Below are 18228 nucleotides of genomic sequence, written 5' to 3'. Positions count from 1 at the left end.
TTGTGACGAATAGGGGTGAACGGCAAGCGACGTTAAGCTGCGAATTTTGAATTTACCATCACTCATCGTGTGTTGCCGTTAGTTGTCGCTGACGAATCCGTTAAGGCCTGGTCACACTATGACGGACGATAAGCAACGAAAGGTGACGAACGTGAAAATCACAAAATGTTGACGGCAAAGCGACGACAAAAAGAGGAAAAACGAGATTCGGTGACGAGTGGGAACAATCTTTAGCGACAACACGACGACAAGGGACGAAAGGCTGCGGCAGGAAACGGAGACTAGTGACCAAATCCGGACGTTGTCTGGGCGATGAGTGACGAAGTCTCGACGGAGCCCGACAACAAGCAACGAGGTCAGACGGCTGGCAGCGGATTTGCTTGCGGCAAGGAACGGCAGCTGACGGTGTATTGCGGTGATGATGACGTGACTCAGCAGCCGACATCAAAGCCTGTGTGTGTGCGGGTCGTATAGTCCCCTTTGGCGTTCCCACTCTTCACAACGTTCTGATCATCCACTCAAAAATATCAATATCAATAATAATCCAAAATATTAACATCAATATCAACAATAATCAAAAATAGTAAAATCAATATCAATAATAATCCAAACTATTAATATCTATTTCAATAATAATCAAAATATCAACATCAATATCAATAGTAATCAAAAATATTACACATATCAATAATAATAATAAAAAATTATATAAATATCAATAATAATCAAAAATAGTAAAAGCAATATCAATAATAATCTAAACTATTAATATCTATATCAATAATAATCAAAAATATTAACATCAATATCAATTATTATAATTAAAGATATTAATATCAATATCAATTAGGCCTATTATAATCCAAAAAAATATATATATCAATAATATTAAGAAATATTACACATATCAAAAATAATCAAAAAATTAATATAAATATCAATAGGAATCAAAATATGAAAATCAATATTAATAATAATCCAAACTATTATATCAATATCAATATACCAATAATGATCAAAAATATTATCATCAATATTAATAATAATAAAAAATGTTAATATCAGTATCAATAATAATCAAAAATATTAACATCAATATCAATAACAATATCAATAATAATCAGAAATATTAATATTTTTGATTATTACTTTAAAATATTGCATCGTGCCGGGTAGTCTATTGAAATCGAATTGACGTTTACCAACGACTACCAACGACGACCTCAAAACGACTAGACACGGCTTCGCACGGTATGGAAACGTCAAAGAAATGAGGGTTGCGGTCTCCAACGAAATCTGAACGGAATCACAACTGATTCTTTTGCCGTCACAAAATTTTCAACATGTTGAAAACTTGCCGACGAACGCGACGAATAATTGCGGCCTTCTGCGGTCGCTAACGGATTCGTCAGCGACAACTAACGGCAGCACACGGTGAGTGACGGTAAATTCAAAATTGCAATTCGCAGCTTAACGTCGCTTGCCGTTCACCCCTATTCGTCATAGTGTGACCGGGACTTTAAGGCCCGGTCACACTATGACGGACGATAAGCAACGAAAGGTGACGAACGTGAAAATCACAAAATGTTGACGGCATTTAGCGACAACTCGACGGCAAGGGACGAAAGGCTGCGGCAGGAAACGGAGACTAGCGACCAAATCCGGACGTTGTCTGAGCGATGAGTGACGAAGTCTCGACGGAGCCCGACAACAAGCAACGAGGTCAGACGGCTGGCAGCGGATTTGCTTGCGGCAAGAAACGACAGCTGACGGTGGATTGCGGTGATGTTGACGTGACTCAGCAGCCGACATCAATGTACGTGTGTGTGCGGGTCGTATAGTCCCCTTTGGCGTTCCCACTCTTCACAACGTTCTGATCATCCAAAAATATCATTCAAAAATATCAATATCAATAATAATCAAAAATATTAACATCAATCTCAACAATAATCAAAAAGAGTAAAATCAATATCAATAATAATCCAAACTATTAATATCTATTTCAATAATAATCAAAAGTATAAACATCAATATCAATAGTAATCAAAAATATTACACATATCAATAATAATAATAAAAAATTATATAAATATCAATAATAATCAAAAATAGTAAAAGCAATATCAATAATAATCTAAACTATTAATATCTATATCAATAATAATCAAAACTATTAATATCGATATCAATAATAATCAAAAATATTACACATATCAATAATAATCAAAGCTATTAATATCTTTATCAATAATAATCAAAAATATTACACATATCAATAATAATATAAAAAACCAATATAAATATCAATAATAATCAAAAATAGTAAAATCAATATAAATAATAATCTAAACTTTTAATATTTATATCAATAATAATCAAAAATATTAACATCAATATCAATTATTATAATCAAAGATATTAATATCAATATCAATTAGGCCTATTATAATCAAAGATGTTAATATCAATATCAATAATAATAAAAATATTACACATATCAAAAATAATCAAAAAAATTAATATAAATATCAATAGGAATCAAAATATGAAAATCAATAATAATCCAAAAAAAAATAAACATCAATATCAATAATAATATCAATAATAATCAGAAATATTAATATTTTTGATTATTATTGATATTATTGTCTTATATGAACTTTAAAATTGCATCGTGCCGGGTAGTCTATTGAAATCGAAGTGACGTTTACCAACGACTACCAACGAAATTGTGACGACCTCAAAACGACTAGACACGGCTTCGCACGGTATGGAAACGTCAAAGAAATGAGGGTTGCGGTCTCCAACGAAATCTGAACGGAATCACAACTGTTCTTTTGCCGTCACAAAATTTTCAACATGTTGAAAATTTGCCGACGAACGCGACGAATAATTGTGGCCGACTGCGGTCGCTAACGGATTCGTCAGCGACAACTAACGGCAGCACACGGTGAGTGGCGGTAAATTCAAAATTGCAATTCGCAGCTTATGTCGCTTGCCGTTCACCCCTATTCGTCACAGTGTGACCAGGCCTTTAGCGACCGCAGACGGCCGAAATTATTCGTCGCGTTCGTCGGCAAATTTTCAACATGTTGAAAATTTTGTGACGGCAAAATAAGTAGTTGTGATTCCGTTCAGATTCGTTGGAGACCGCAACCTTCATTTCTTTGACGTCTCCATACCATGCGAAGCCGTCTTTAGTCGTTTTGAGGTCGTCACAATTTCGTTGGTAGTCGTTGTCAACGACCATTGACGAAAAAACAACGGCAAGTGACTTCACATCTCGAACCCTGACGACACATTGTGGCAAGTAACGAAATTGTAACGATCTTGGTGCGGCAGTGACTTGCGAATTTTGTCCGGAGGGTGACGGATGTTGACCGTTGATGGCGGGTCTTTTGCGAGTACCTGCGGCATTGAAACGGTGGTCTGCGATGGGTTACGATTTTTAAACGATGGTCCACGATTTAAAACTTTTTGTGCCATTTTTTTACATTTTTTGACGTCAGTTCGATTTCAATAGACTGTCCGGCACGATGCAATTTTGAATTTCATATAAAAGAAATATCAATATTAATAAAAGATATTAATATTTTTATTGTTATTGATATTGATGTTAATATTTTGATTATTATTGATATTGATATTTTATTATTTTTGATATTGATGATTATATTTTGATCATTATTGATATGTTGATTTTAATATTTTTGATTATTATTGATATTGATATTTTATTATTATTGATATTGATTTTAATATTTTTGATTATTGTTGATATTGATGCTAATAATTATTTTTGGTTATTATTGATATTGATATTTTTGAGTGGATAACCAGAACGCTGTGAAGAGTGGGAACGCTTAAATGCACTATACGACCCGCACACACACAGGCTTTGATGTCGGCCGCTGTCAGCTGCCGTTCCTTGCCGCAAGCAAATCCGCTGCCAGCCGTCTGACCTCGTTGCTTGTTGTCGGGCTCCATCGAGACATCGTCACTCGCCGCCCAGACAACGTCCGGTTTTGGTCGCTAGTCTCCGTTTCCTGTCGCAGCCTTCGTCCCTTGCCGTCGTGTTGTCGCTGAAGGTCGTTCCCACTCGTCGGCGAATCTTGTTTTTCCTCTTTTTGTCGTCGCTTTGCCGTCAACATTTTGTGAGTTTCACGTTCGTCACCTTTCGTTGGTTATTGTCCCGTCATAGTGTGACCGGGCCTTTAGTTTGATTTTTGGCAACGCTTGACAAGTTCAATTTTGTTAGAATATTATATTTGATACTACCACAATACCTTCATCTTTAGAAATACCTTTTGATAGCGCTAGAGAACTGTTACAACCCAATATTTCCAAACGTAACTGGCATACACCATTACACTCATAAGGCTCTACACGAATCAGAATAGTCTCAATTGGGCTGTCAAATATGTTTGTAAAAGATCCGTTCCCGTCGGTGTTGCCTGGAAAAAGCTATGAAAAGAAAAATGTAATTAGAGAGGGCGGCCTATCTGCTGTGTCATAGCATGACATCAGTCAATATGAGACATTAAATATTAAATGCGAGGATCCAGAGGATACATGCCTGAGAAAATATATAATAATTAAAGAAAATGGAGCTCAGACAAACTGGCATTATAATGAAGGAGAGAAAAAATCAGAACCGTTCGGATTCGAACCAGCTTGCACTAACGATTACATGTCGTTGGCTCACGTACCACCACACGCCATAACAGCTCATGGCGGATCAGCCGGCGAATTGAACATGTAACGATTTTATTCTCTCGTAAATATATATTTTCTCAGGCATGTATCCTCTGAATCCTCGCATTTAATATTTAATGTCTCATATTGACTGATGTCATGCTATGACACAGCAGATAGGCCGCCCTCTCTAATTATAATTAATTTACATTGGCCGTGCGATATTTACGAGAGAATAAAATCGTTACATGTTCAATTCGCCGGCTGATCCGCCATGAGCTGTTATGGCGTGTGGTGGTGAGCCAACGACATGTAATCGTTAGTGCACGCTGGTTCGAATCCGAACGGTTCTGATTTTTTCTCTCCTTCATTATAATGCCAGTTTGTCTGAGCTCCATTTTCTTTAAAAGAAAAATGTATTAGTTCAGCCGAACTTCAGCTGGAGTATTGTATTTTAACAATTTCTTCTTCTTCTTACACAGCCATGACAGGATCTTCTTTTTCTTTCTAATAAATAAATAAATAAATAAATAAATAAATAAATAAATTAAATAAATAAATAAATAAATAAATAAATAAATAAATAAATAAATAAATAAATAAATAAATAAATAAATAAATAAATAAATACATTTAAAATAGACTTGGTGATTTATTAAAAAACCTTCCAACATTATTTACTACCAAAACCTTCCAAATGTCATATTATGCACATCAGTTTTTTGAAAAGGGAGGATTCCTTCAATCCTTTGACTCTCAATAGATCTGTTTTAGATGTCACTCAGAATATGAAACTTCTTGGTATCACCTTAGAAAGTGATCTTAGTTGGACTACTCAAGTCAATTCAATGATATCTCGCGCCTCTAGACGAATGTATATGCTTTATGTTTTGAGACGCTTCAATGCTTCGTGGGATGATTTATCTTCCGTTTATCAAATTCCTATCATGGAATATGCCAGCCCTTTATGGCATACTACTATCTCCAGAGCACAGTCTGAGCAGATGGAGCTCGTCCAGAAGCGGGCGTGTCGTATCATCCTGGGCCAGAGCTACACATCTTATCGGGCTGCTTTGGAGAAACTAGGTTTGGTTTCCTTATGTGAGAGGAGAGATCAGCTGTTGGTGCGATTTGGCCAAGGTTGGCAAGCGTCTGCTAAACATTCTCAAATGCTGCCTAAATCCAAAGGTGATCGGCACGGTAGGAATCTTAGGTATGCCCAGCAGATTGATCCTCCTCGCTGTAAGCGAACCAGGTACATGCAATCTACCATTCCTCAAGTTGTTCAGCGTCTTAATAATCTGTGATTTTTGCCTTTGAATGTTATGCTAAACTGTATGCATTTTGTTGTTGCTTTGTATGTTGTTTTTATACATGTTTTTAATTGTTACCCAGGCGTATCAGGTCTGTGACCTGCCTTCTGGATTGTTTTATACCTTAATAAATAAAATAAATAAATTGTTTCATGCAGGCCAGCCGAAGCCGACCTACACTCGTCAGAATATGCTAATATCCAGCTGCCTTCTTGGTTGAGCACTTTACTGTGGATGATGTACCTTACTTGGATTTAAATAAATAAATAAATAAATATGCAAGGAATGTATGTACATAAGCTGGGCCTATACATTCTGAAAACCTTAGTTCAGCTTCACATTTTTATAATAACGTAATGTTTCAACAATGGGGTTTTAACACGAATTACTGGCAAATATACCTATTTTGCTGGACAATACCTCCTGATGAAGATTGTCGAATAAATACTATCACAGCGCATCTAATTATTATGACATTCATCCCCATTGCACTAAATGGATTGATTCAAAAAAGTTTATGGTACCCGACGTTCTACGGCTTTTTATGAAAAATATCGCGGGAAAAGACCAAAATTGAAAAGAAATGGGGTTTCAAATTGAACTTTGGAATTTGAAAAGTATAAATCATGCTGGGTCTAAGGCTTTGATAACACTTTTCTATGATGACTTTGACCACAATCTTTTACAAGAATCTAAGCTAATGAAAGTGTTGTGCGCTTGTAAAGGACTGCACATGTTGCTAATTATATATTCAGACCAGTCTGCATTGCATAACCGCATCACCAAAGATGCCACACCACTTTCGACCATGGTGGGTCATTATAGCATACGCAGTGGCGTAACTAGGGTTTGTAGCGCCCTGCGCGAAATTTTGGACAAATAAGGCCTACCACTAATTAATTTTGGTTACTAGAAGTTGAATATCGGTCTTAAAATGTTCTCTAAATTGATTTTGTGCTGAAATGCGCGAGAAGCGCTTGAAAATTTTGACTTTCATCGCTTGGAGGGGCGCAGAATCGATGCTGAATTGGTCAATTTGGCGCCCCCCTAAGGGTAAATCCACAAAATATAAAGTATAAAGTACAATTCTGAGAAAAACACCTTTTTCTGATATGGCAATTTTAGTTTGGTTGCTTTTGTTGATATTGCTTGAGGATTTAGGTATCGTCATAGTGAACCAGAATTATGTGTTTATTTGAATTTTTTAAACTTCGTATATATTTTATTACATCTTTTGTTTAAAAAAATATTGGACATTTTGACCCCCTTTCTAGAATTGTTATCAATTTTTAAAAACTAGATAGAAAAATCTAGGATTTTTTTAAACATTTTTTTTTTGAATTTGAACCAAAACCAAAAATATTTGAAATTTGGGTGAAAATTAGGCTTTTTTATGATTTTGTTGTTGAAAATCGAGCATTTTTTGACCATTGTACAAATTTCCCAAAGAAAATAAGAAACGGGTCCTAGATATTTTTATCTAGTTTTTGAAAATTAAATACAAATGTTCTTCCCAACAATTTTTTTGTAACGTTGTCCGAAAAAATTTGGGCCAAAAATGGCTTTTTTTTTTATTTTCTGAGAAAATTAGCATTCTTTGCCGAAATTTGACCTCACAGATGAATTTGTCAAGTCTTTGCCATTCTAAAAATATTATATCATTTAGACTAACAATTTACCACTTATGAGGCCCAAAAAATTCCATAATTCCAAGGTTAAGACCACCCTTAAGGGGGCACAACACTAAACCAATACGCATTTTCTGTATGAACGAAATTCGGCTAATATAGTCCATTACGAATATAAAATTGTAGCGACCATATCTACCGACATGTTTACTTTAAATCATTTAATATTAGCTCATATGAATTCGACAAGTGTCTTCAATGATAACATGCAGAAGAAACGGATATTTTATCTTAAAAGCAATGTTTTATGGCGGATTAGGACAACTTCCAATTTTGAAATGTGAGTGGTGAGTTTAGTATATTTTTTGCCCTTATTTTTTGCATCACGAAATAGCGAAAAAAGTCAACGGTCATCGATATATGCCGACAAAAGTTTTGGAATTTCCAGAAACAGAGCTTTAATTTGATACCAAATTGATTTTGGCAAGTATTGCAGGGACGCCAAAAATGGCGCTTGAAGTAGGCCGAATTCACACGTGTTTCTATGGGACGCTGAATTAGTGTTGCGCCTTCTTAACTTGGTCACAACCATCACTGACCATGACCATACATGTCACGTGAAACTCATGCGGTCAAAGGTCACGTAGGGGTCAAAAGGGTTATTTCAACTCAAAATCCTACAATTCCTACAAATTACTTGCACATACATAACTTCGGCTAGCCCAATTTTCCTAGTCCATCTGGAAAGTACCTACAATATTCTTACAAGTTCTGGTTTTTGTGTGTGACCTTCAACATAAATGCAGGGATTTGTATGCAACGCTTGTTCAGATTAATCAATAGAATTGAATTACTTGAATTGAATTTATGTAAGTTCAACTAATTACATTTTGAGTGTATCAGCATTAAAGGTACTCCCGTAAATAACGTTATATTTATAATAATGAATTACATAATACTAAGTACCTTCCTGGAGTCGTTGGAATCATGCGTAATATACAGTAGTTCCCCTCCAAAACTTTGTGTCTGCACATAATAGCTAATCACCCAGTTCTGACCATTTCCTTGTGTTATGAGACCAACAGCTTTCGCTGTCAACCCAAGGTACACCTGCATCCAGGAGCTGTAAGTTGTATCGGTATCCCAATAATCGCCGTTGTTTAGTCTGCCCTCAAGAGCCTTGTGGAGATCCCAGTCTCCCATTTTCGCGCTACTGATTCGTGAGTTAGGAATTTGACCATTCTCCATTCCAAGTGGTAAAGAACAGGATGCATCTATTATGAGCAAAATAGAAATAGAATAGTATTTCAAATCCAATATTGGCATTATCGGTAAAGTCGATTAATTGAATCTCAAATATATAGGAGGGGCACTGACCTCTATAGACCTTTTTAACTCTTTCCCATCATGCACTATTCCAGGGGATATGAGTGTCGCGAAATACATCATCTCCCCGGGGGAGTACAGAGTTATGTTCATTACATTCTGGAATACGGACATTTCGGCTGGTGCCTTCATCACAAAAAAGGAATCCCCAATCATCACGATAATGGCGCGCGATCACTAATACCTTTTATCACTAACAACATTTCTATGCCTTATGAACATGGTGTCGTCGCCAAAAAAAAAAGTTTCCTGCTATTGAAACCTAACTTTCTATACATTTTATAGACCTAATGGTGAAAAACTAATGACGGGACACGCACTGATATTTTGTCGGCGTCCGTTTCACTTTTTTTTCGGAGATGAAAATAAGACGTAAACAGAATCTCTTACACAGATGTTCTGCATCGCTCCGTAACTGCATCACTTGTGTATTTAATAATTGCATAATTAGTAACATCGATGGCCTTTACGATAATCCGCTTATATGGAATCAGTATGCCCATATTAAGACAAAATAATTGCAAAGGCCTGGCAAAGACCATCGGATCCACACGATCTATGAGGTTGATGAACTACGTCATACCCCCCTGGAATAGTGCATTGTGGGATAGAGGGAAAAAGATCAATACATGGATAGCGGGCGGCGACCGAAAAAGTGAACCTACTTGGCCGCCATATTGGTGAGGGGAAAAAAACAAAAATTAGAATTAAAATTGAAAAAAAAAATCGCTTCCGAAGGCGGCGTAAAAAAATTAGTTCAAATCTTCCTCCAGAAGACATGCAAATGCATGGAGTGCAAAGAATCAATACCACGAATAGGTGAATGGTAATGTACTCACTGACCTTCTACCATCTTGGTAGTCCGACGAATAGGACCTGGTTTTTTTCTCAGTTACCAACTATCACTGCTCAGGCTCTGATTGCTCAAGAAGTATTGACCGCGAAAGTCCAGTGACCACGCCGCCCGAAAAAAAGGGCGGCGTGGTCACTGGACTTTCGCGATTCGTCTTTCTTGCGCCATAGATATGAGATAGTGGTCATAGTCTGAGGTGAATATTGTCTGGGAAATAAGAAAAAAAGGTCCTACACGTCGGACTACATCTTGGTGAGGGCAAACAGCCATAGTCAGTGGTTTCAATCAGCGACTATCCTACGCTCTTTGTCTTTCACACACTTCATTACGTAACAGCGTTAGCTCCAAGGAGCTTATATAGAAAGGAAAAGTAATAGATTACGTAACGCATTGAAACCTTGTGCCGATTTGAAATCTGACAAGCTATTCATCGAAAGGTACCTTTTGTTTGGGACAAAGGGCTTCCGCCATTAAATCCGTAAGCTGACCCGACAGTGTATTAACGCTTTACCTAGCAGGCTATACTGTCAATAAGTGATCAAATGCAAGTCGCGTGAAAGCGCTTAATGGAACGAAAAGTACCTATTGTTATACATAAACCCAAGGGTGTGATTGAGTAGCCGTAAGCACAAAAGGCACACATTAGCCGCTAATGCATAGTTCGTTGTCACCCAACTGACATTAGGTGCTTCATTTAAATAAATTGAATGCGCCTGCTGAATGATTACACATCAAGGCTGCCATAGTACAATAATGGTATTAAATAGCTACGTTCCCGGGAGCTACGTATGCATGTAACATATAATAAGTATACCGGTATAGGCCTATATAAAAGTTGTTTTACAAATTGAGATTTTATTTTATTTTATTTTAAGAAGGAGAATGTCATAATCAATGGCGTACTGAAGGGGGGGCAGCTCTTCTGTGAGAGGTCTTGGGAGGGGGAGGTTGGAGGAGGGATATGAAGAATGAGAGGGACTGGAGGAAGAGAGAAAGAGGAAGAAATAAAGAGAAATAAATAAATAGACGAAAATAAATAGAAAGGTAAGGAAAATGATAGGAATGAGAGTGGACAAAACGTAAGAGGGATGGAGAAGGGAAGGGAGATAAGAAGAGGGAGTGATACTTTAGCAAGTACAGAGAAAGGAAAAGAAATGAATGACAAATAAATGTAGGCCTTATAATAATTATTATAGAAACTAAACACAGCCCCTCCCCCACACACACACATAGGCCTAACACTAATAGCACTATAGGCAGCCATTCGATGATGCCAATGCCTTTCATGCGTTACGTATTTAAAACGCCCAGTCAGATGTATTTTACACCTGCCAAGCACAAGTCACCCAATTTCGAAAATTGGACGTTGAATGTACACTCTCATGAATATTGATTGGCAACATTTTCCAATATGTCAGCGCTCAAATCGGACACAATAGAACAATAGACCATTCAGTGCGTTGGTTAGCTCAATAAATGTGCGTTTGAGCGCCCTCGGCGAATTAGCATATATTTATTTTCTTCACGTTACGTCATAATGAATGGCTTGGGTGTGCGCCGGGGCGTGTTATTGCTTGGTAGTCACTTCAGGTTGCAGTACGACAGCAACTTAGCTCACTTCCGGTAATTTTTACCGGCGTGACCTCTGCTGTTACGTAACGCAATGTTGAAAATCAGGTGGCAAATACGGTTTTTCAGAAAACATCAAAAAAATGTAATACACGAGTCGTTTCTTCCTTCATTTCTATATTGAGCCCATAGATAAGATATGAAACATGCGTATAAGGCAGAGAATAACGTGTAAAAGTTTAATTATTGTGGAAAAAATGAATGCTTTTTGTGCGCGAAGTAGCCTAAAAAATGAGAGAAAATGCATGTCACGATCACTAAATTGCTTATATCTACAGCTTTGAGGAAACGCCGGTCTAATGCTTTTCTGTTATGATAAACATTAATTAACCACAGCTTGTATTAAAATTTCAGCGAAAATGAGCGGTGGAACAACCTAGTCGTAGGTTGAAAAGTTGCGTTCTTTGAGTCTTCGTGTCGTAAGCGCACGTTGCAAGTGTCACGATGCTTCACGAAATGGATCCCAGCCGGCGCTGTCTATATATACATGTTATATTGATTAATATAGCAATTAAAAATATTATAGTCGTCAAAGAAGGTAGTATCATCTCATTTAACTGAAGTACAAGCAGTTTTGAAAGGATTGTTGTTGAGTGAGATCCTTGAACATGTTGAACGAGAAATAAGATAGCAAAAGAATACCCTTTGCCCGAACAAGTTGTGATGGCTTAGTGGACAGAGCGAAGGTACGCAGTGCGGAAGGTTGAGAGTTCGATTCCCATGTTATCTTATCGATGATGTGGAATTTCAGTTCGTTTTTCTTTTCTTTTTCCTCTCCCTTTGTCTTTAATAATATAGGCCTAAATGAATGTCAGCTTGAAGGCCCACTTTTTTCACGATTTATTTCTTGTTCATGTTTAAGGCTTATCCTACATTCGAGTTCATATCTTTTTAAAAAAATGCATTTAAGTTCAGTAGCTTTCAATATGAAATAATCAAATAACTTGAGTAATTTTTAAAAGTTTTTGTAAAACACCGATTTTCACGATTTTTTAATTGGACTAGACCCCTGCCCTATCGGCAACATATTTTATGAGCTTTTATGCATACATATCAAATCATGAGATGCACGAATTTCAAACCTAATATTTTGGCATATTTGTCATTTTTACACAATGTCCAACTTACACCTCGGATTACACCTAATTGGAATCAGCCAAGTTCGTTGTCTAGATAGAGCAACTAACTTTGATTTCTTGAGACTAATCCCCCATAGAACACCACAGTTAAGCGGTCAAGATATTAAGTGTTTTCTTTCATTTTTATCTCACTACTTCTGCTTCAAATGTAACGTGAAACCTTCCTGACATGACAGTTATTTACTAATATTATAAATATTGTTATAATTTTTGGAATAACAACACTTCAAATTTGCCAGAAATCGTATATTATGGCTTTAATAAAAATATGAGAACTAGGATTTTAAAATATGAGTTAAAATCAAATCAGAAATCAAAGAGAGGTGCTTGCGGGCTTCAAACCAAGATCGAACTTCCAAACACATGTATTTACCACTAAGCCATACCAGAGACATGATTAATTCGGTGACAATAATAGCAATGTTATACCCACTCAGTGGCTCACTCGTGATTCTATTTCTGGAATGAATTAACACCGTCCAAATAATGTAACACAAACCTTTATGCTGACTTTTAAAATTGTTTGAACGTTGGTAGTATTATTTTCAAGTTAAATAACCAACAATGGACAATTGACAATGAAAGTTTCTTTGCAGGAAAAACATCGGCCGTACAATATATGGCGTGACAGTAGTCACGCACAAAGATAAACATTTCAACATGTTCAATATACGACTAGAAATATACCCCAACCAAAAATCACGAAATTTTCAGGCAAGCTAACTTTAGTTATTCTATAACATGACACCCATTTTGATTCCGGCGCTTTTTCTTGCTTGATGATATGAACATTTTTGTGTTCGTGACATGCAATTTTTCTCATTTTCCGAGTTACTTTGGACATGTTCAAGCTTCTTTTTTTCCATTTAATTCAACTTTTACACGTTATTTGTTGTTTTACACAAATGTTTGATATCTTATATGTAGTCAGGGTACATAGATGGAGCAATATACGACCCGTGTCTTCCATTTCTGGAGCTATTTTGATAAAAAGCGTTTGCCGGCTAAAATTTTAACATTGTGTTACGTAACCCGTGGTCACCAACCCGTATACACGAACTTGCTGTCGTACTGGTTGGTAGCAACACGCAGCACACACGCTTTTTTTAATGTGTATTTTAAAATGTTTTGCCTCTGTCGGTTATCCAGGGTGGGTATTTGACTGATTGTTCGGGGAGGAAAGAATTCAATCATCAGGTTGACATGAGGTAGAAAGCCAGGGGTCATCGTACGTTCTCAATTTTTCTCCAAAAAAATTAAAAAGGAGTTTTTTTAAGAGTTTTCGTAGCCCGCTCCTACCGCGATTGTTTTCTTTTAGGCTTTAGGCTTCCCCATTGTATTAGTCTAGGATCCCACTGCATTTGTTTGTACAAGGAGAGTAAGAAAAAAAAGATTCACAATTATTTATAATAATTGTGCCTGCTCTCATTGAGCTCACGATTCGCTGTGGCCGGTGCAAATAAATACCAACACAACGCAAGCTTATGTATTAAAAAGTGTTTTATTGGCGGGCATTGGTGTCGTTTTTGGGAGTATAGTGGAGAACCTACATACACTGCATGTGTGGCATGATGCATGGAAGCAGGCCTTGCCTTGTTATGTTCTCGGTTAGACTGGTTATATTTTTGAAAAATCACGTTCCTAGCGGCAAGTTTGCGTAAAAGTTGGCAACAAGCTTATTTTTATTAATGTGGAACTTGTCTGCCAAGGAATATATTGAAATATATTGAAAAAGACCCCCAAATTGGGGGTAAAATTAATTCTATTCCAAAAGCACTTTCAAATATGTCAATTTACGCGTCTGGCCCCGCGGACTGGATCCCAGAAATGTTATTTTTGTGCGTGGTACGACCTATCGTTAAGATGTCATGGGGCACAAAAGGTCGATTTGCTTGTTGTGTATGGGTCAAAAGTCAAGTTGAAGCAAATTGTTCGCCTAGCGTAGAGGTATCAGGAACAGAATAGTTTGCACTATCTGAGATGTCTAGTTAGCAAGCTACACAGCAAAGAGTTAAAAGATATGTAGAATTCCATAGGATTCAATGGAAATTGTATTATCAATCATCTATATTCTGAACTTGACATCGCAGATAGTAAAAACTATTCTATAACTTTTCCTGAATCCCTTAGACTCGATGAACAGTTTGCATCCTTTTTACAAAAATTGGAGCAACTTTAGTTTCCACCCCTGTATAACATGTAATTGACCTTGGACCTGTTGAGCCTCTTAACTTGATAACTATATGTCCTACGCACAAATATATATGTTACATTTTTGTGACCCTTAGACCCAGACAAATAATTTGACATGTTTTGTTAGTGAATTTGGAGCATGTTTAATTTTTACCACCTGTATGATCATGTAGGGGGTTTAGGTGTCTTTTTGGGTAATGGGGTTCCAATATAGCTTGGCAGACAAAAGTTTTGAATTCAGCATACCCTAATTAAATAAATTAATTTGGTTGCCAGCTTTTGCGCGAACTTGCTGCTTGATGCTTAAATAAGCACATAATTTCCAAAATAGAACTAATCTAGGATTTAAAGTATGCAGAGTGTTGCCGTCTGGGACACAACTTGCAGCTCATACAACACCCTTTTGAGAGATGGACATTTTAGTCTATTTATAGTGTATTCCTAAGCGAAAACATTAAAAAGCGAATTTCCCTAGAAAATACCTAAACCATGATTAACATTAATCCGCTATTATCATATTTACACCTTACAAAATGTAGTAGTACGCAGAGAGATTAGCCATTAAAAAATATTAAATTTCTCATTCCGTAATCTTCATAAATTTCCAGCATATTGTTCCAGTAATTCCACCTACGCATGCGTATAAGTGATTTGCATCAAATATCACTGTACTGAATATCAGCTCTTGCACTTGACCGATTATTATATTGTTATCGTTTTAACTGGTTTTGCATTTTCTACACTTTCTTCCGAATTATGATGCTTCCCGTCAAGTTTTAAAGTTATTGAAGTTCATAGACACCCTCTTTCGACTGTGAAATTAGTTCATTCTGCTTTTTGCACAATTAAAAAAAAAAGCATTTCTGGTGTCGTTTCACCCCTACACTAGTGGTTTCATTTGACTGGCAATTAAAGCCATATTATAACATTTCTGTAAAAATAGATTAGTATTTATTTTCCATAAAATGTTAGCTTTTACTGTCAGATATGTCCCCTTTTAGTTTTGAGCCGAACAAGTGAGGCAAAGCATAGAAAATTGGAATTTACTACTAGCGCCCATGCATGTTACTCCCGCGGTTGTAATACGGTACGATCCTCGGGGTGTATGTATGTGTATCCCGCACGCGGTGTACGTACTGTGCATACGTGTTCGACTAATATTTCCATCGTAATAATAAAACGCCGGTTCCATCGTTTTATTCAAAATCTCGGATTTTGACAAAACTACATCACCTTAAGTCTTTATTGACTAAAGTACATTACAATCGTGTAAAAAGCAGAATTAAAAAAAAAATTTGAGGGAGTTCTCCTCAGCAAATGTTATAATAATGGCTTTAACCCATCACACAGTGTCATCGCCCCGATATCTTCATGGCAGAAATCGCCATGGTAGGGTGAATCCACCGCCACGCATGACCATTTTATTCCGACCTGTTTAATAGTATAATGGGCCGAAGGACATCTGACTAAGGCTACTGACAATAGCAAGGTGGCTGACTTCGCTGTGTGTGTGTTATAGCATGGCCGCCATAGGTCACTGCTTTTAGACTACCTACGATTGACCTATACAGTGCGCTATATAGTAGTGCTTGGTGTTCGGCACATGAAATCTCGGAATTATTGTCAATTTTTGAGTTCAAGGCGCAAGCTTCTATTTCAATACGTGAGCTAACGACTATCATATCTGTTCAACACGTATGTTCAAGTGCAAGGAGCCACATCTGGTTTCTTTATACGAAAACATTTACGGGAAATATTCATCATTTTCTACCCGGTATCCAAAGTTTTTTGTCTGAATATCAAAATCGTGCATAGGACATTCACGTGTATGGATCCCGGGTATTGATTTTAGTATCTCTTGTGTACCAAGTAATAATATTATTAGCCAGGCGATGTCGGTGTGCATCACATCTGACTGTTTCCAGTTGCATATTGGGGTTTGTAGCAATTTGAACCAGTTATTGAACACTATATCACACGAGGGCCGTTACTGGTGACTTAAAAGGTCAACATACCATTGGTTGATCCAGGAGTGGTCGGTCCAGGGGTAGTCGGTCCAGGGGTGGTCGTTCCAGGACTGGTCGGTACAGGACTGGTCGGCACCGGGGTGGTCGATTCAGGGGTGGTCAATACAGGGGTGGTTGATCCAGGTGTGGTCGGCCCAGGGGTGATCGGTCCAGGTGTGGTTGATCCATTGGCGGTTGATCTGGGGTACTTGCTCCATTGTTAGTGGAACTTCCAGCATCTTCGGTTGTAGTAGGCTCAATAGTTGAGGCACCTGTAAGTTGTAACGTTGAATAAGGCCAAAAAATTATGTTTGGTTGCCCTCAGCGACCGACTGGGTTTGCTTGGTTCAATCACTTTTTTAGAAGAAACCTTAAATTTGGACACTATCAAGGACATTTTATATTTGTTATTCACTTATTTTATTTATCAAATGCATTTTTGATTAAAAATAAGCAGTAAAAAAATTTAAATTTACTATGATCAACGAAGAGCCCATGAAAATAATAATAATAATAATAATAATAATAATAATAATAATAATAATAATAATAATAATAATAATAATAATAATAATAATAATAATAATAATAATAATAATGATGATGATGATGATGATGATGATGATGATGATGATGATGATGATGATGATGATGATGATGACAAGATAAATTCCATGCTTAACAAAAATACACGGTTCTACCTCTTCACGATCCGCCAAAGCAGTTTTGATGAATTTGCTTGGTTGTTCAAGCTCCTGTCAGAGCCTTGTTGCATAAGAATCTTGGAGTTGTCGAAATTCTGGAATTTTGACAATTCTATGTTTCTGAAACAGCCTGTAAATAACTTGGATTGATCAAAATTCCAGAATTCCGACAATTCAGGTTTTTGACGCAGCCTGTCAAAAAACGTTTGACAGTTTTGAGAGGTTTTTGACAGTAATTTCGGGCTGCCGACAGGTCGCCCGAGAATGCAAACTTGACGATACTTTTGTCAACGACCGAATCTGCAAACAAACATTCATTATAATGTCCTAGGTTGCACCTTTAAGGAAAATGTCCCTTCCATCTTATCACTCACATTATTTAAAATAACTTTGTTAGACCGACTTGCCTTTTATATCAACTTGAAAGTCGCATGTTACGCTGTTTTCGCTGTGGTCTCCTGCTACGCACGTGACTGTTGTTTGTCCAATAGGAAACTCTGATTCAGATGGTGGGTAGCACACTACGCTCACTTCAGCACCAGATTGATCTGCAGCAGTGGGATTCTGGTACACAACCATGGCGGTGGCTTTCCCGAGATCTGTGTCCATATTTTGGTTTGCCGGACATGAAACCGTTACTTGTGCTTGGCGTATGTCTGGATAAATACGATGATACAATGGA

General features: G+C 37.0%; 1 protein-coding gene across 1 annotated transcript in view; it reads right to left on the bottom strand.

The window, feature by feature from the left end:
- Positions 1-17109, bottom strand: part of LOC140168939 (lactadherin-like) — a 43665-nt gene extending 26556 nt beyond the window's left edge. The window contains exons 1-3 of the mRNA XM_072192250.1: positions 16852-17109; positions 8603-8910; positions 4305-4464 (exon numbers count right to left, since the gene is read on the bottom strand). Coding sequence (XP_072048351.1) covers positions 4305-4464; positions 8603-8884 — 442 coding nt within the window. The 5' untranslated portion in view covers positions 8885-8910; positions 16852-17109. The remainder of the gene's footprint in view (positions 1-4304; positions 4465-8602; positions 8911-16851) is intronic.
- Positions 17110-18228: the final 1119 nt, after the last annotated feature.

The sequence above is a fragment of the Amphiura filiformis genome, chromosome 14 (assembly GCF_039555335.1).
Source record: "Amphiura filiformis chromosome 14, Afil_fr2py, whole genome shotgun sequence".
Lineage (NCBI taxonomy): Eukaryota > Metazoa > Echinodermata > Ophiuroidea > Amphilepidida > Amphiuridae > Amphiura > Amphiura filiformis.
The sequence above is the reverse complement of the archived record's forward strand: the minus strand, read 5'-3'. Positions and strand labels throughout refer to the sequence as shown.